General features: G+C 43.1%; 1 protein-coding gene across 1 annotated transcript in view; it reads right to left on the bottom strand.

Moving 5' to 3' along the window:
- Positions 1-454: 454 nt before the first annotated feature.
- Positions 455-19529, bottom strand: part of dnaaf4 (dynein axonemal assembly factor 4) — a 34042-nt gene continuing 14967 nt past the window's right edge. The window contains exons 4-9 of the mRNA XM_052040604.1: positions 19162-19402; positions 11193-11335; positions 9079-9188; positions 4465-4618; positions 3449-3554; positions 455-732 (exon numbers count right to left, since the gene is read on the bottom strand). Of these exons, the coding sequence (XP_051896564.1) occupies positions 623-732; positions 3449-3554; positions 4465-4618; positions 9079-9188; positions 11193-11335; positions 19162-19402 (864 nt within the window). The 3' untranslated portion in view covers positions 455-622. The remainder of the gene's footprint in view (positions 733-3448; positions 3555-4464; positions 4619-9078; positions 9189-11192; positions 11336-19161; positions 19403-19529) is intronic.

The raw sequence follows: 19529 nt of genomic DNA, 5'->3' as shown, positions 1-19529 counted from the left end.
TTTTTGGGACGTGGAAGAAACCTGGAGGAAACCCACACATTCACAGGGAGAACATGCAAACTCCTCACAGACTGCTCAGGATTGAATTCAGGTCTTGTTTGGTCCTACAATGTGCTGACCTAGTTTTTATAGTAAGGTTCCATGCTGTGTCATTACAAACAATTCCTTCTCTACTTTGTGCAATTGAAGACAGCCACATCTAAGACCTGTAAGGCATGAAACTCTATGAATCTGAATGTGTAAGAAAAAGTAGGATTATATTAAAATCTTGGATTTTGGTTACAACATGGCAATCGGCAATCTTATTTTGAGAAAAGAGCAGAATTACATCTCCTTCCCCCTTCCCAGTCTCATACTCAGCTCCCAAATAGATTTTCATGGACCCAAAATAGCATTCAACTGTAGTTCACATAAAGAAAGGCAAGTAAAATAGCACCAATAATTAATGCAGAACTTCTATCTTATTCCTCTGAGAAAATTAAAAGAAGCCTGATTTGGATTAAGGATCTGGACTGGATTGAGGATCTGGACTGGATGCTGCTCTGACTACAAATCTCTACAAGTTTTAACAAAAGTGTGAAAGGTAGAAATATGCTAAACTTTGACATTCTTCGCAATGATTTTAGGGATCAGGAGGAATTCCTTGAATCACTCGACGTATCTTCTCTGCATCTGCTTGTATTGCCACGTTGCTTGGGTCAATCTTAAGAGCTGCTTCATAATCTTGAAGACCTGCCAAAGCAGAAAATAGAAAATAAATAAATAACGGCTTAAATATAATACTGAGCCATCAGGAAAAGTCCAGCTTGAATCACTAGTGTGAGCTAGGTTGCAAAATCTAGTGAACATCACCAACAGCCTGTCCTGGTCAAATCACGTAGAAGCCATGGTCAAGAAAGCTCACCAGCGCCTCTACTTCCTCAGGAGGCTAAAGAAATTTGGTTTGTCCCCTTTGACTCTCACCAACTTTTACAGATGCACCATAGAAAGCATCCTATCTGGATGTATCACAGCTTGGTACGGCAACTGCTCTGCCCAGGACAGCAAGAAACTGCAGAGTTGTGGACACAGCCCAGCACATCACAGACACCAGCCTCCCCTCCTTGGACTCTGTCTTTATCTCTCGTTGTCTTGGTGAAGCAGCCAGCATAATCAAAGAGCCCACCCACCCGGAACATTCTCTCTTCTCTCCTCTTCCATCGGGTAGAAGATACAGGAGCCTGAAGGCACGTACCACCAGACTTAAGGACAGCTTCTACCCCACTGTGATAAGACTATTGAATAGTTCCTTTATACAATGAGATGGACTATGACCTCACGATCTACCTTGTTGTGACCTCGCACTTTATTGCACTGCACTTTCTCTGTAGCTGTGACACTTTACTCTGTACTGTTATTGTTTTTACCTGTACTACATCAATGCACTCTGTACTGTGTAATGAATTGATCTGTACGATCGGTATGCAAGACAAGCTTTTCACTGTACCTCGGTACAAGTGACAATAATAAACCAATACCAATACCAATCTAATGTTGATGGTGGGGAGCTACAACTGTCTTCCTCGGCTAGGAAGAGGAAAAATTAATCAGGGTTACACATCTAGTTCAACAAGCAACTGCAGATCAATATTCTATATTGCATGTGTCCTGATACGATGTTTCAACTCAAAATTTCTTTCCTCCCGGCAGATAGTGCTTTACCCGCTGAGTTCCTCCAGCAGATTGTTTGTTGTTCCAGATTCCAGCATCTGCAGTCTCTGGTGTCTCCCTGGGTTACAAGTTACAGTACTACTTTCAGGAAAGGAAAAGGAAAAAGTACAGGAAAAGGGAACACTTATGCAACTAAATTTATACTATAGCATCCAATATTTCTAAATACATACATTATACGGGGCCTGATTAGGTACATCCAAGAACACGGTGGGAAGCTAGAGAAGAAACTGCGGAAGCCCTGACTAAGATACATGCATCATCTTTAGCAATGAGCAAAGTGCCAGAAGACTGGAGGATGGCTAATGTTGTGCCTTTATTTAAGAAAGGCTGCAAAGAAAAACCTGGGAACTATAGACTAGTAAGCCTAACATCTGTGGTAGGTAACTTAACAGAGGGAATAAGGAAAGACAAGGGTTGATTAGGAGTAGTCAGCATGGCTTTGTGTGTGGGAGATCATGTCTCACAAATTTGATTGACTTTTTTTGAAGTAACCAAGAAGGTCAATGAGGGCAGTGCAGTAGACGAAGTCTATATGGACCAGTAAGGCCCTTGATAAGGTTCCGCATGGTAGGCTGCTATGGAAAGTTAGATTGCATGGGATCCAGGGAGAGCTGGCTAATTGGATACACAATTGGCTTCATGTTAAGAAGCAAAGGGTGATGGTGGAAAGTTGTTTTTCAGACTGGAGGACAGTGACTAGTGGTGTTCCACAGGGGTCAGTGAGAGGCCCATTGTTATTTGTCATCTACATCAATGATTTGGACGAGAATGTACAAGGCATGGTTAGCAACTTTTCAGATGACAGTAAAATAAGTGGTGTTGTAAACAGTGAAGATGGTTATCAGGATTTACAGAGGGATCTTGATCAGCTGGGTAAGTGGGCCGAGGAATGGCAAATGGAGTTTAATTTGGGAGTTGCACTTTGGAAAGTCAAATCAGGGTAGAACTTTCACAGTGAATGATAGGGCCCTGGGGAGTGTTGTAGAGCAGAGGGATCTAGGAATACTAGTATGTGGTACCTTGAAAGTGGCATCACAAGTAGACAGGGTGGTGAAGAAGGTGTTCAGCATGCTGGCCTTCATAAATCAAGGCAGTGAGTATAGAAGTCGGGATGTTGTGTTGCACAAGACGTTGGTGAGGCCGCATTTGGAATATTGTATCCCGTTTTTGTCACTCTGCTATAGGAAAGATGCCATTAAGTTGGAAAGAATGCAGAGGAGATCTACGAGGATATTGCCAGGACTTGAGGGACTGAGTTATGGAGAGAGGTTGGGCAGGTTAGGACTTCATTTATTGGAGCATAGGAGAATGAGAGATGATCTTATAGAGGTGTATAAAATCATGAGGAGCATAGACAGAGTGAATGTACACAGTCTTTTCCCAGGGTTGGGGAATCAAGAACTAGAGGGCATAGATTTAGGGTCAGAGCAGAGAAACTTAATAGGGATCTGAGGGGCAACTTTTTCCACACGGGGGTGGTCCATATATGGAATGAGCTGTCAGAAGAAGCGGTTGAGGAAGGTACATTAACAACATTTAAAAGATGCTTGGATAGGTACTTGGATAGGAAAGGTTTAGCGGGATATGGGTCAAACATGGGCAAATGGGACTAGCTTAGATAAGAATCTTGGTCAGCATGGACCAGTTGGGCTGAAGGGGCTGTTTCCATGCTGTATGATTTTATGATTCTATTACCACAAATTCAGTACACTTAAATATTTAAAGATCTTCTTACCCTCCACATACAACTCCAGCTCACAAAACGCTGCCCCTCTTCTAACATGGGCCTTCAGTCTGCTGTCAGCATTGTCTGGTACTGCAGGGGTTAATAAATCAAGTGCCTAAAGAAAAGAACAAACAGGTGTCTTTCAAAAATCAAAGGAACTGTTGAAAGCAAATGGCTTTTAAAGATACAAAAATTCTGTAATATTTCTAAGTTCTGAGAACAGAGTGGAAACTTGTCAATTTAATGCATTTATGATTTCACTACATTTAAGATTTACTGCACCAATCACCATCATCTTTTGGAGGACATTTCTGAAAAACTATTGACACACAGCAACTGATTTTACTTGCAAAAAAACAGCATGGCAAAGAAATCTGTGTATCAAACCGTGTGTAGGAGCAGAGAGTATTGTATCATTTTTTTAAAGGCAGATCTCATTAACATGCAGCTGCTGATATTGCCAGCCTCAGCACACAGGGGTAGTTAGGAGGGCTCTGAATGTTTTGTGGAATCCAGAAAATCACTTCTGGTCAGCAAGAAAAACATTGTTTTTAAATTTACTTTCCCAGACCTCCGATGAGCAGATACCCAGGAAATAACTTGTCACTGCTTTTCCACACTCAGGCTGTAGTCAAAATAGCAAATCTCTTCCTGTTGATGTCATTGGAACTCAATCTGCAGATTGAAAGAGGACCTGACCATTTTCGTTCAGGATGCCCTCACTGTTTACAAGCTGGACTAAGAACAGTAAAGGAATGAGAACATTATCTACAGGTTATCCTCCGTAACAGAAAGAAATATAATTTACAAAACAGTAACAGCAAAAGGGAAAATGAATGATCTGTAAAGCATAGCAGCAGTAACAAATTTACCGTCTTATATTGTTCAACAATAGATGGTGATTTAGTTTTTGTGACCAACTCAAAATCAAAAACTCTAGTTGATATAGGAAGGTTCTAAATTTAAACTAAAACTGAACCATGGTTAATCTTTGCTATTTTTTCAGAAACTGATTAGGAACTAACCTTGGAACAGTCTTCAAGGGCTTTGTGCAAGTTTCTTAGCTTAAGATGGGTTGCAGCCCGATTCAGGTACAAAACTGGAAGCTTGTTATTTAACCTTATTCCCAAATTATAAGCGTTAATAGCTGCAAGATAATCTCCTGATGCAAACAGTTTGCTGCAAAAGGAAAACAATGCTTTAACAACCATAATAATCTGATCAATTATTTATTGCAGAACAGTTAATCAGGTCTTCAAAGAGCAGCAAAAGGAAAACAATCATAAACCAAGTGATATCTCACTCTAGTTAATCATTATTTAGGAGTAAACTGCATTCCCCATGCTCCAGAATGTCTTTTGGACTGCACACATTCTGTATAATGGGAGATCATTATACTTGTAAGGGATTGGCACTCAAACTGAAAACCATCACAGGACATAGAACAGTACAGTACAGGAAGAGGCCCTTCGACCCACCATGTGTGTGCCCACCATAATGCCAATCTAACTAATCCCATCTGCCTGCACATGGTCTGTATCGCTCTATTCCCTGCCTGTTCATATGTCTGTCTAAATGCCTCTTAAATGTTGCCATAGACCAGAACTGCACACAGTACTCCAAAAGTGGCCTAACCCAATTTTTATACAGCTGCAACATGACTTCCTGACTCTTATACTCAATGCCATGACCGATAAAGGCAAGTACGCCATTTGTCTTCTTCACCACCCTACCTACTTGTGTTGCCTCTTTTAGGGAGCTATTGACTTATACCCCAAGATCCCTCTGTACGTGAATGCTGCCAAGGGTTCTGCCATTTACTGATTACTTTCCTCTTGCATTTGACCTCCCAAAATTCATCACCTCACACTTGCTGTATCCTTTGACACCTTCCTTGTTATCTACAACCCCACCAATTTTTGTGTCACCTGCAAACTTACTAATCAGACCACCTACACAAACGTCCCGTCAGAAAAGCGTCCCTCCACCATTACTGTCTGTTTCATAATACCAAGCTAACCTTGGATCCAATTTACCAACTCGCCATGGTTCCCAGGTGACTTAATCTTCTGGACCCATTTGCCATGACTGACCTTATTGAATGCTTTACTAAAGTCCATGTAGACAACATCTATTGCCCTACCCTCATTGACCATCTTTGTCACTTCGTCAAAGAACTCAATGAAATTTGTGAGACAGGACTTCCCAGTCACAAAACCATGTTGACTATCCTTAATAAGTCCATGCTTTTCCAAATGTGACTACATCCTGTCCCTAAGAATCTTCTCCAATAATTTCCCTACCATTGACTTAAGGCTCTCCAGCCTATAATTTCCAAGTTTGTCCCTCGTGCCTTTCTTAAACAAAGGAACAACATTGGCTCCAGGTCTTCTGGCACTTCTCCTGTGGCTAAAGAGGATACAAAGATCCCCGTCAAGGCCCCAGCAATCTCCTCTCTCAGTATCTGGGTTAGATCCCATCAGCCCCTGGTGACCTCCACCTTAATGTTTTTCAACATACCCAACACCTCCTCCTTCTTAATGTCAACATGCCCTAGAATATCAACATCACTCTCCCTGATCTCACCATCATCCATGTCCTGCTCCTTTGTGAATACTGATGCAAAGTACTCTTTTAGGACCTCACCCACTTCCTCTGGCTCTACACATAAATTTCTTCCCCTGACCTTGAATGGACCTACCCTTTCCTTAGCTACCCTCCTGCTTCTAATACTTGTTTAAAATGCCTTGGGATTCTCCTTAACCCTTCTGGCCAAGGATATTTCACAGCCCCCTTTAGCCCTTCTAATTTCTTGATAAGTTCTTTCCTGCTTTCTTTATATTCCTCAAGGTTTTGGTCTGATATCAGCTTGCTAAACCTGACATCTTTTGCCTTTTTCTTTTGGACTAAATTTATAACATCTGTCATTCCTGAACCCAGTCATCTTTATCTTTCATTCACACAGGAACATGCTGGTCCTGAACTCTAATCAACTGGTCTTTAAAAGTTTCCCACATGTCAGATGTGGATTTACCTTCAAACAGCCTCTCCCAATCTATTTTCTTCAGTTCCTGCCTAATATGGTTGTAATTGGCCTTTCCCCAATTTAGCACTTTCACCCAAGGACCAGTCTTATCCTTATCCATAAGTATATTAAAATGTACAGAATTATGATCACTGTTCCCAAAATGCTCCCCCACTGAAGCTTTGATCCCCAGGCCAGCCTCGTTCCTCAGTAAAGTGTCTAATACAGCCCAATCCCATGCTATCTACATACTTTCAAGAGACCCTCCTGGACGCATCTAACAAATTCTGCCCTATAGAAGCCCTTGGCACTAAGGGAGTACCAGTCAATACTGGGCAAGTTAAAACTCACCCACTAGAATAACCCTATTGTTTTTACATCTTTCCAATGATCTGCCTGCACATGTATTCCTCTAGCTCTTGCTGGCTATTGGGAGGCCTATAGTATAACCCCAGCATAGTGATTGCACCTTTCTTATTCATGAGTTCTATCCACAGAGCCTTGCTGGATGAGTCCTCCAGAATGTAGTCTCTTAGTGCACCCATGGCATTCTCCCTAATCAGTAATACAACTTCCCCACTTCTTTCACATCCCTCTCCGTCATGTCTGAAATACCTATACCCTGGAACACTGACCCATCAGATCATAAACATTCTGTGACTGGGAAGCCAGGTACCCATTGAAGTGGCATTACTTTGTGAAAACCCAGTTGATTGGCTACTTGACTTTAGAGGACTACAGAGTTGATCTTTCTTCACCTGATATGACACGTGTGGACAAGACCACTGGAGCGCACAAATTTTGAGTGGAAATTAGGCTCTGGCCATATGGGCAGTGACATATTCAAAAGAAGATTTTTTTTGCAGATCGCTGCTGTAAAAAGAATAGAACTTAATCATGATAGATTTCAATGAAGCAGACCAAGAAAACGACAGTGAAAAAACTGAAGAGTGGTATCTATTTTGACTTGTGCAGGATTTATTCGTACTACACTGGTGGCACTGTTGCCTTTGTAGGAAGGTTATGGGTCCAGCATATCCTGAGTCTTGAGCACAAACCTAGGCTACTACTTTGATGAAATTCTGCACAGTTGAAACAACTGGTAACTAAAATTGATTTGTATAGAATGTGACAAACTGTTGCAGAAATGAAACCTATAAACTTAAATTAGAAGTAATGCAATTGATGGAAGAGACTTATTCATGCAGTTCCCAGTACCAAGGATGACTTCTACAGAAGTGCCTGGGGATGAATTCTTTTGACATGGGGAGGCCACTGCACACCAGCTACCACAGGGTCATGACTGAGCAGGGTACTGGTCCAAAGGCAAGGGGGCCAAGATGATTGGAGACCAGGCTTTGCTGGACAGACTAATAACATGCCTGGTCACATTTTGCCCACAAGCAGGCATTATCTATTACCCACACACTCAAATACAAACATATTAGGTAACCACATAAATAACAGAGAAATGCGAGGGAAGGGTTAACATTTGCAAGGGAAGGTTTAGATAGATTTTAGAGCAGGATAAAGTGTCAGCACAATATTGTGGGCCGAAGGGCCTGAACTGTGCTGTAGTGTTCTATGTTCTATACACACTTCTGCACAGACTGTCTTCCAAAGGCCAACCCCGTCTCCCCACTTTCTGAAACCCTGTCCTTCCTCAGTCTCTCTCTGCTTAAACACTCTCTTCTTCAGTCTCTACTCCCCTTACACCCACACCCTCCTTCCACCTCTCCCTCCCTCTCTCTGCCACTCTTCCCATTGCCACTCTTTTGTTGCCCACTTTCTCCTGGGGTGAGGCTACTCCCCAACCACCAGTAGGTGCAGGCCACTTTTGCCTGTGTCTCAGATCCCACATTCAAAGCAGCCCCAGACCATCCAACCCTTCCTCAAAGCTACAATTTTTCCATTCCCGACAACATCCCAGTAAATACAGGTTGCCTTAATGCAACCAGCTTATGTTATTTAAATATGATACTGCAGTTGTTGCATGAAGCTGCTGAGAGTTGCAATTGACTTCTTTTGAGCTCCAAATAGACTCCAAGATTATCAACAGTGGATAATCTGCAGGAGCACAGATCGCTCAGACCCAGTCACTAGGTTGGCAGAGTATTAGTAAAGGGAGTGGGGAATAGATCGCAGAGTAAAACAAGGCCAAGGATCTCTATCAATGCAGCCAAATTACCCATTCCTGTGCTGCAGGATTGTACACTTCAGTTCCACTGATATCAACATCCCATCATCCAACTACATCACAAAGTGGCCCTTATGCAAGTGTTTGCCTTGACAGGGTTATTACATTGACATTGTCCATGCAGGACCATTACTGCCAAATCCATTCATGTCTTCATATGACCCCCATGCATGCAGCTTGGACAAGATTTGCTGTATAGTGATTAAAAGAAATGCTGGCTAATTTTCCCCTCTGTCACCTAAAATGACAAAAACTCCTTTTGATTCCCTGTAGGTCACCCTGGGAAAGAGCAGTTCACTAAAGCAACAGAGGCTGGGATTATATCCGGGACATCCATGGTCTATTTTATTCACTTTGATAAACCAGGTTAGGTATTACTGGAGTGAAGTTGTGATTTAAAATGTTTTCATGACTTACTTCCCTTTATCTTTCAGCCAGTCTGGATTTTTTTCTTCTTCTTTTAAATCTTTAAGGTCAGGGACATGTGCATTATTAGCTCGCCTAGCTTCTGCTTGCTTTCTTAACCACTGAAAGTAGAAAAAGTAAAATAGTTCATGAGCAACCAATCTCAACTGCCCATTGCATCTTATAAGATTATTAAATTAAATTGAGTCATAAAGTCACACAGCACCGAAACAGGCCCCTTGGCCCACCAAGGCCATGCTGGCCATTAAATCCCCATCTACACTAATCCCATTTACCAGCACTTGATCTGTAGCCCTCTGTGCCTTGGTGATTCAAGTGCTCATCCAAGTACTTCTTCGATGTTGTGAGAATCTCTGTATCCACTATTCCCGCAGGCAGTGCGTTCCAGATTCCAATCACCCTCTGGGTGAAAAAAGCTTCTTCTCAGATCTCCTCCAAGCCTCTCATCTTACATCTCTACTTTTAGACACCTCTGCTGTGGGGAAAAGTTTCCTACAATCTATTCTATCTATACCCATCATGATTTTCCATATGTCTATCATGTCTCCCCTCACTCCAACTGCTCCAGGAAAACAAATCCAACCCATCCAGTCTCTCCTCATAGTGAAACACTCCATCCCAGGCAACATCCTGGTGAATCTTCTGTACACCCCATCCAGTGTAATCAAGTCCTTCCTATAGTGTGGAGACCAGTACTCTAGCTGGGCCTAACCAATGTTTTATAAAGTTGTACCATAACCTCCCTGCTCTTATATTCTATGACCCAGCTAATGCAAGCCTTCTTCACCACTTTATTTACCTTCAGGGATCCTTGGACTTGCCCACAAAGGTCCCTCTGTTCCTCATTACTCCTTGAGGCCCTACTATGCTTTGTGTAGGTTCTACCTTTACTAGTCCTCCTCCCAAATGTCACACATTGCACTTATGAAGATTAAATTCCATCTTTCATTGCTCTGCTCATCTTACCAACCCATCAATATCATTCCATAGCCCATGACTATCTACCACACCCTCAACAACATCACCAATTTTCAGGTCAATTTACTAATCATACCTTGTACATTCATATCCAAATCATTAATGTATTATATACGTATAAATGATTTTTCACATTTTATAAATAACTCTGAAATTATCATTTTAAGTGTGAAGTTTCAAAACATATTTTTTCACAGTCATCATTTGCATGTGACGGAAGTACAAGATTAAACCAAAAGGGATCAACAGAAACTGGCACAGAGAGATGGCACCAGAGAGAAACACAAACAACACTGCGTTCCAGGAATTAGGTGAGACCTGAAATAGATTAAAGAAATGTTTAATTATGGCACTCATGACAACAAACCAGCAGCAGCAGAGGCCCAGAACTGTCAACCTTCTCATGCTATGGATGGGGAATTGCATGTAGATTCATGAAGAGGGAGAGAAAAGATAACCAACTTGTAAAACAATCAGTTACACACATTATTAAATCTCAATTCCTGCTCCAAAATGCTTCATTTTCCTTTACCTACTTTCCTTTTTCCCAGTAATAATAGTAGCGCGAAGCTATTACAGCACCAGTGATCGGGGTTCAATTCCCGTCGCTGTCTGTAAGGAGTTTGTACGTTCTCCCCGTGTCTGCGTGGGTTTCCTCCGGGTGCTCCGGTTTCCTCCCACATCGCAAAGACATACAGGTAAGTTAATTTGGGTTTAAAATGGGCGGCGCGGACTCGTTGGGCCAGAAGGGCCTGTTACCATGCTGTAAATAAAATATAAATTTAAAAAAAGTTCCTTTCATTCCATTTCATTTGAACAATCATCTCCAAATTGACACATTATCAATTAAAGTTTCCAAATGAACAGGATTAACTTTATACAAATAAATGTTTCAAAACTTGTGAATTAATAAAACAATTTCTCAGGTAACCAACCACAAATCTCTGGAAGAACTCAGCGGGTCAGGCAGCATCTAAGGAGGGAAATGGTGAGTTGATGTTTCAGGTTGAGACCCTTCATCTGGACTTTAGATCGGGACCTCTAGCGCTTTGTGTTGCTCCAGATTCCAGCATCTGCAGTCTTTTGTGACACCAAACGTGTTTTAAGTATTTTCACAGTGTCCTTACCTCCTCTTCCTCAGCAATGAGAGATTCCCTCAGTGCGGTAGGAAAAACCCGTGGTGTGAATTGTATCTGAATATTGCCAGCTGAACGAGGAGCTGGGATGATTTCTTCCTTCACATTTTCAGTAAATATATTGCTAGCATTGCCTGTAATTAAAGTGTGGTTAGAAGTTTACCATTAAATACTATCCTCCAAAAAAAATGACCTTTTTTTATAAAAGCAGTTATATGATCTACAAAATAAACAAAGGGCAACATACTTCTACTTGGTAGAGATATACCAAGAAATAAACTATCTCTTGTGCTTATTAAATTAAGATACTAAACAAGGAATTTGATCAAGCAATAGGGTCTATTTATTGTGAAATACTATGCATAAAATTAGAACTACCATTATGTTGCTACATAAAATAGCTGTGGTCTTGAGATTAAAACTGCTTTTACTAAACACTGGCCATATTCATGGGCTGAGAGGCTAATAAATCCTAATGGCACAAATAAGCACAGCCAATTTCCATATCTGGACATCATTCTCAGCCTATTCAGGGGGAGGGTGAACAGCCAGAAGTCGTGGTACATATTGGTACCAATGACATAGGTAGGAAAAGAGATGAGGTCCTGAAGAGGGAATATAGGGAGTTAGGTAGGAAGCTGAAAAGCAGGACCTCAAGGGTAGTAATCTCTGGATTGCTGCCTGTGCCATGCACCAGTGAGGGTAAGAATAGGTTGACTTAGCAGATGAATGCGTGGCTGAGGAGTTGGTGCAGGGGGCAGGGTTTCAGATTTGTGGATCATTGGGATCTCTTCTGGGGAAGGTACGACCTGTACAAAAGTGACGGGTTACACCTGAACTGGAGGGGGACCAATATTCTTGCGGGCAGGTTTGCTGGAGCTGTTGGGGAGGGTTTATATTAGTTTGGCAGGGGGATGGGAACCCGAGTGATAGGTTAGAGGTTGGTGCATTTAGTGTACAAGTAGATGCAGCGTATAGAAAGACTGAGGAAGGATAGGCAGTTGAAAGGGCAAAATTGCAGTCAGTTGGATGGGCTGAAGTGCGTCTACCTTAACGTGAGAAGTATCAGGAACAAGGCTGATGAACATGAGCAGGGGTAAGTAGCTGGAACTATGACGTTGTGGCCATTACAGAGACTTGGCTGTCACAAGGGCAGGAATGGCTTTTGGATATTCCAGGGTTTAGATATTTCAAAACGGACAGGGATGGAGGTAAAAGAGCTTGGGGAGTGGTTTTGCTGATCAGGGACAGTGTCACAGCTGTAGAAGGGGAGGATGTCCTAGAGGGATCGTCTACTGAGTCAGTGTGAGTGGAAGTCAGAAACAGGAAGGGAGGATCACGCCATTGGGAGTATTCTACAGAGCCCCCCAACAGCAGCAGGTCGGGAGGCAGATTTTGGAAAGGTGCAAAAATAACAGGCTTGTTGTCATGGGTGATTTCAACTTCCCTAATATTGATTGGCACCTCCTTAAGTGTAAAGGGGATAGATGGGGCAGAGTTTGTTAGGAGTGTCCAGGAAGGATTCCTGACACAATATGTGGACAGGCTGATGAGAGGAGAGGACATACTGGACCTGGTACAAGGCAATGAGCCTGATCAGGTTTCAGATCTCTCGGTGGGAAAGCATTTTGGAGACAGTGACCATAACTCCTTGACCTTTACCATAGCCTTGGAGAGGAATACGCGCAGACAATATGGGAAAGTATTTAACTGGGGGAGGGGAAATTATTATGCTATAAGGCAGGAATTTAGGAGCGTAAATTGGGAACAGATGTTCTTGGGGAAGTGCACAATGGAAATGTGGAGGTTGCTTAGGGAGTACTTGCATGGGGTTCTGGATAGGTTTGTCCCATTGAGGCAGGCTGAGGATGGTCGAGTGAAGGAACCACGGCTGACAAGAGACATAGAATATCTTGTCAAGAGGAAGAAAGAAGCTTACCTAAGGTTTAGAAAGCAAGGATCAGACAGGGCTCTGTAGAGGTACAAGGTAGCCAGAAGGGAGCTTAAGAATGGACTTAGGCGAGTTGGAAGGGGGTACGAGAAGGCCTTGGCGAGTAGGATTAAATAAAACCCCAAGGCATTCTACACGTATGTGAAGAATAGGAGGATGACTAGAGTGAGGGTAGGACCGATCAGGGATGAAAGAGGAAACATGTGCCTGGAGTTGGAAGAGGTAGGGGAGGTCCTTAATGAATAATTTGCTTCCTGATTCACCAGCGAGAGAGAACTTGACGTTTGTGAGAATGGCATACAACTGGCTGATACGCTAGGGCATGTCGATGTGAGGAAAGAGGATCTGCTGGAACTTTTGAAAAACATTAGGATAGATAAGTCACCAGGGCCAGACAGGATATAATCAAGGTTATTTCAGGAAGCGAGGGAAGAGATTGCTGCACCTTTGGTGATGATCTTTGTGTCCTCACTGGCCACAGGAGCAGTGCCAGATGATTGGAGGGTGGCAAATGTTTTTCCTTTGTTTAAGAAAGGGAGTAGGGATAACACTGGGAATTACAGACCAGTGAGTCTTATTTCAGTGGTGGGCAAATTACTGGAGAAGATTCTTAGAGACAGGATTTATGGGCATTTGGAGAAACATAGGCTGATTAGGAACAGTCAGTATGGCTTTGTGAGGGGCAGGTCGTGCCTCACGAGCTTGATTGAATTCTTTGAAGATGTGACAAAGCACTCTGATGAAGGTAGAGCAATGGATATGGTGTACATGGATTTCAGTAAGACATTTGATAAGGTTCCTCATTGAGGGCTCATTCAGAAAGTCAGGAGGCATGGGATCCAGAAAAACCTGGCTGTGTGGATTCAGAATTGGCTCGCATATAGAAGACAGAGGGTGGTTGTAGATGGAGAGTATTCTGCCTGGAGGTTGGTGACCAGTGGTGATCAACAGGGACCCCTGCTCTTTGTAATTTTTATAAATGACTTGGATGAGGATGTGGAAGAATGGGTTAGTAAGTTTGCAGATGACATGAAGGTTGGTGGTGTTGTGGATAGTGTAGAAGGTTGCTGTAGGTTACAACAGGACATTGATATGATGCAGAGCTGGGCTGAGAAGTGGCAGATGGAGTTCAACCTGGAAAAGTGTGAAGTGATATACCTTGGAAGATCAAAATTGAAAGCAGAATTCAAGGTTAATGGCAAGACTCTTAGCAGTGTGGAGGAAGACGGATCTTGGGGTCCATGTCAATAGATCCCTCAAGGTTGCTGCTCAGGTTGATAGGATTATTAAGAAGGCATATGGTGTGTTGGCCTTCATTAGTCAGGGTATCGAGTTCAAGAGCCACCAAGTAATGTTGCAGCTCTATAAAACTCTGGTTAGACCACACTTGGAGTATTGTGATCAGTTCTGGTCACCTCATTATAGGAAGCATATGGAAGCTTTGGAGAGGGTGCAGAAGAGATTTACCAGGTTATTGCCTGGATTGGAGAGCATGTCTTATGAGGATAGGTTGAGTGAGTTAGGGCTTTTCTCTTTGGAGAGAAGGAGGATGAGAGGTGACTTGATAGAGGCAGAGAAGATGATAAGAGGCATAGATCGAGTGGACAGTCAGAGAATTTTTCCCAGAGTGAAAATAGCTCAACCTATCCTCATAAGACGTGTTCTCCATAAGCATGCAAAACACTAACAGCAGCTTGTACTTACTAATGTGGTGGCACATTTAACACTATAACATGTCCCAAGGCGCTGGACAACAGCATTATCAAACAGTTGACCTCTGACTACACAGGGAGCTCAGTCAAAAATGTAGGTTTAAAGGAGTGTCATAACAAAGAAAAGAGACAGAAGAGCTTGGGAGGAAAATTTCAGAGTTTCGGAACTGGTAATTGATGGCAGACTGCCAACAATGAAGCAATTAAACTCAGGATGATTCAGGAGGCCAGAAATGTAGGACTGCAGTGATCTTGGAGAGTTGTAGGGCTGGAGGTCAATAAAGATGAGTGAGGCCTTGGAGAAATTTTGAGACGTAAAAGAATTCTAGAATTTTAAAGTTTTAAGAGTTGCTTTGGTTTTCAGTGATTTCAATGCCACTGAGTCAAGTTATCAGCTGTCTTATTTAACCGAGGTTAGATAAGGCAGAACAAAAACAGAATGCTGGAAGAACTCAGTGGGTCAAGCAGTATCTGAGGAGGCAAAAGGTGCTTCAGGACTAGGAGGAAAGAGGAAAGATTGCCACTCTATAAACAGTGTGAAGGAGGGGTGAGACAGAGGCTGGTAGATGATAGGTGGAACCAGATGGGGAGGAGATGATGGGCAGATAGAACCATTGGGGGATGGGGGGGAGTGGAAGGGATGAGCAAAAGGGAGAAATAAAACTAGGTAGTCAGGTGAGTGTGTGTGAGAGAACACCAGGTGTGGGTTACCTGAAATTCAAAAATTCAATATTCATAGCATTGGGTTGTAGGCTGCCCAAGCAGAATATGAGATGTTGCTCTTCCCATTTGGGTTTGGTCTCTGCAGCAATGAAGAAGGCCAAGGACAGACAGGTCAGTGTGGGAGTGGGAAGGAGAGTTAAAATGACATGCAATTGGAAGTGTGAGATGGCTGGGGGTCTCCATTTTGTGGACAGAGTGCAGGTTCTCTACAAAGTGGAGGAGACCCCTGGTCCAACCAGTTCATCTTTACCGTGGACGTCCAGTCTCTATACACTTCCATCCTCCATCAGGAAGGTCTTAGGGCCCTCTGGTTCTTGCTTGAACAAAGACCCAACCAGTTCCCTTCCACCAACACTCTCAACCTCCTGGCAGAACTTGTCCTTACTCTGACAATTTCTGATTTCTCCCATTTTCTACAGATCAAAGGGGTAGCCATGAGCACTGGCATGAGCCCTAGCTGTGCCTGACATTTTGCTGGCTGTATGGAACTGTTCTTGTTTCAAACCTATTCCAGCACACCCCATACCTCGACTCTTTCCCCACTACATCGACAACTGCATTGGTGCTGCCTCCTGCACCCAAGCAGGACTCATCAATTTCATCACCCTTCCAACCAACTCTGTCCTCAAATTCACCTGAACTATCCCTGACACTTCCTTTTCTGGATCTTTCTCTCTTCATCTCAGGAGACAGACCTGCCACTGACATCTTCTGTAAACCCACTGATTCCCTCACCGCCTCAGCTACACCTCCTCGCACCCTGCCTCCTGTAAGCATCCATCTCTTTCTGTCAAGTTCTCCATCTCCACCACATCTGATCTGAAAGTGAGGCCTCCTGCTTCAGGACTTCTGAAATGCCCTCCTTCTGAAAGTGTAGCTTCCCCTCTGCCATAATTGATGGAGCCCTCACACATATTTCCCCCATTTCCTGCACACCTGCTCTCATCCATCCCTCCCTGTCACCAACCCCCCCCCCCCCCCCCCACCACCCTTCCACAGGCAGATCAACAATAGTTTCCTTGGTTTTCATCCCACCAGCCTCTGCCATTTCCACCAGCGCAATGTGATCCTACCTCCATTCACATCTTCCCCTCTTCCTTCTCCACCCCATTCTACTTTCCACAGGGACCACTCCTTTCCGTGACTCCCAGTCTGTTCATCCCTCCACACCCACCCCTCCCTGACCCCTGGCTCTTTCCCCTACAAGCATAGGAGGTTTAACAGCTTCACCTCCCTCCTGACCACCATCCGGGGATGAAAACAGTCCTTCCAGGTGAGGCAGGGGTTCACCTGTACATCTTACGGCCTGGTATATTGTATTCAGTATTCGAGATGTGGCCTAGTTTATATTGGAGAAACCGAGCATAGATTAGGCAACCATTTTGCAGAGCACCTGTGCTCTGTTCGGAACAGCTATCCTGAGCTTCGGCTGTATGTTGTTTTAACTCCCCTTCCCATTCCCACATCAACCTGTCTTGTCCTCAGCCTCCTCCATTCCATGGAATGGCCAAACACAAACAGGAAGAACAACATCTCATATTCCATTTGGGTAACTTACAACCAAATAGTATTAATATTGAATTTTCCAGTTTCAGGTACCCCACACCTCTGGTGCTCTCCTCCCACACACACTCGCCTGTCCACCTAGTTTTAGAGTCATGGAGTCATAGAATTATACAGAATGGAATCAGGCCATATGGCCCAACTCATCCACACCAACCAGTGGGCACCCTTCCATATTAATGCCATCTCCCATATCTGGTCGAAGTGATTCAAGTGCTCATCTGGACACATCATAAAAATGCTGTCAGCGTCCCAGCTTCAGCCAGTGCATTCCAGGTACTCACTACTCTCTGGATGAAGAAGGTCCCCCTGATATGCCCTCTAAATCTCTTCCCCCTTACCCTAGTTTAATCTCCCTTTGTTCATCCCTCCCATCCCCTCCCCCCATGAGTCTCAAGACTGGCTATAACTAGGGAAGAAAAGCCAACAGAAATTCTCTCCAACATGTCAAGTCAAAATGTAAATTCCCTTTTAGGGCCGACTACCAATTTAATAAATCACAAATTAAGTTTGCATTCTCTATACAGATAGGGCTGGTGCTAAACCGAGTTCACCGCTCTGCTGCTTCCTCCACTTTAACCACCATCCAAACCCCTCCCTCATATTCCTGACAAGAAATCAGGACTGAACATAATCTTTTGTGGTATATTCTTTGTTTCAGATCGCATCCCCCACCTTTTTCTCAGCACATTAATAAATATATTGGTACCTGCACTGAACTGAAATGTTTCCTCGCCTTTGCTGCCAACTTCCACTCTGCTCCCACCTGATCCATCTCCAACTCTTCCCTTCCCCTTCTCAACTTCCCCATCTCCATCTTAAGAGATAAACTCTTGATTGGTATACAGTGAGACATTCTGATGAAAGGTCATTGACCTGAAACACTGTTTCTCTCTCCACAGATGCTGCCTTACCTGCTGAATATTTCCTACATTTTCTGTTTATATTTCAGATTCCCACCATCTGCAGTTTTCTGCTTTCTCTCTAAAATCTCCGAGTCCCACAGATACAGTACCTTAACATGTTTCCTTCCACCCTGCTTCCTTAGGCACTACTGCATTCTACCACTCTATCTCTATTGTAATGCCACTTTCCACGCCAGTACTTCCAATGCACTTTCCTTCTACCTCAACAGTAGGCTTGTCTCCACTGAAGCTGAAAGGACTTCAACCTTGTCTGCTCCAGTTTCTGCATTTCTGGGTAGTTCTCTCCTGATCCAGTACCGGCACATGCCCTCTTTTCATTACTACCATTGGGAAGGAGGTATAGGAGCCTAAAGATCCACACTCAACGATTCAGAAATAGCTTCTTCCCCTTCGCCATCAGATTTCTGAACAGTCCATGAACACTACCTCGTTATTCCTTTTTTTGCACTGTTTTTGTAATTTATAATAATTTTATGTCTTTGCACTGTACTGCTGTCGCAAAACAAGAAATTTCACATCATTATAGTTAATGACTCTGATTCTGATTCATGATAGTATTCACCTTGTCTTCACCCTCAAGAAGCCTCTACATTCAACATTCATACTTCAAAATTTATGTCTCCACCAATATGGTGCCACCACCAAATGCTTTTCCTCTCCTCTCACTTTTCAATATTTCAAAGAAATCATTTCCCTCCAGGATGCTCTGGTTCACTCTTTCCTTGCCATCAGTATCCATTGCCCCTCCCATGGCTCTTTCTTGTGTAATCACAGGAGATGAAACTTCTACACTTTTACATCCCCCTTTTACAACATCCAGGGCCCTAAACACTGTCCACTTTTTCTTGCAATGTAGTAAATGCATTCACTACTCATGATGTGGTCTTTTCTACACCGGGGAAACAAAATGTGGATTGGATCACCTTACTGGTCACAGGGACCATCCTTGATCAGTAATTTTATGAGAAAAACAATTTTAAATTAATTTGTGCTCATTCTCTATGGATGGGACAGATTCCACATCCAAGTATCTGGTAAGAAATGAGATTGCTTCTGTGTTAATCACTGATGTGAACTAGATTTACCTCGTTTGACAGAGTGCTTGTATGGTGCTTGTGAAGTAGAATTTTGTACTTTCTTCTTCTTTCTTTCTGCCTCAATCTTTTGCCTTGCGATCTTTAGTTCCTCCTTTCTCTTTAGTTCCTCCTTTCTCTTTAGTTCCTCTTCTTCAAGCTTCTGAAGCTTCCACTTTTCTAGCTCTTCAGTGGCTTTTCTTTGCTCTTGCTTTTTCAATTCTTCAATCTGCTTTCTATGATCTTCCTCAATCTGTACCATTTTAGCACAAGTGCATCATCCTTAACCACACTTTCGTATAGGCCATGCTTATAACAATTTACTGCATGTTATCATCCAAGATGCACATTCCAAATGTAGTTCCAGTTCCAGCACTAAA

The sequence above is a fragment of the Pristis pectinata genome, chromosome 28 (assembly GCF_009764475.1).
Source record: "Pristis pectinata isolate sPriPec2 chromosome 28, sPriPec2.1.pri, whole genome shotgun sequence".
Lineage (NCBI taxonomy): Eukaryota > Metazoa > Chordata > Chondrichthyes > Rhinopristiformes > Pristidae > Pristis > Pristis pectinata.
The sequence above is the reverse complement of the archived record's forward strand: the minus strand, read 5'-3'. Positions and strand labels throughout refer to the sequence as shown.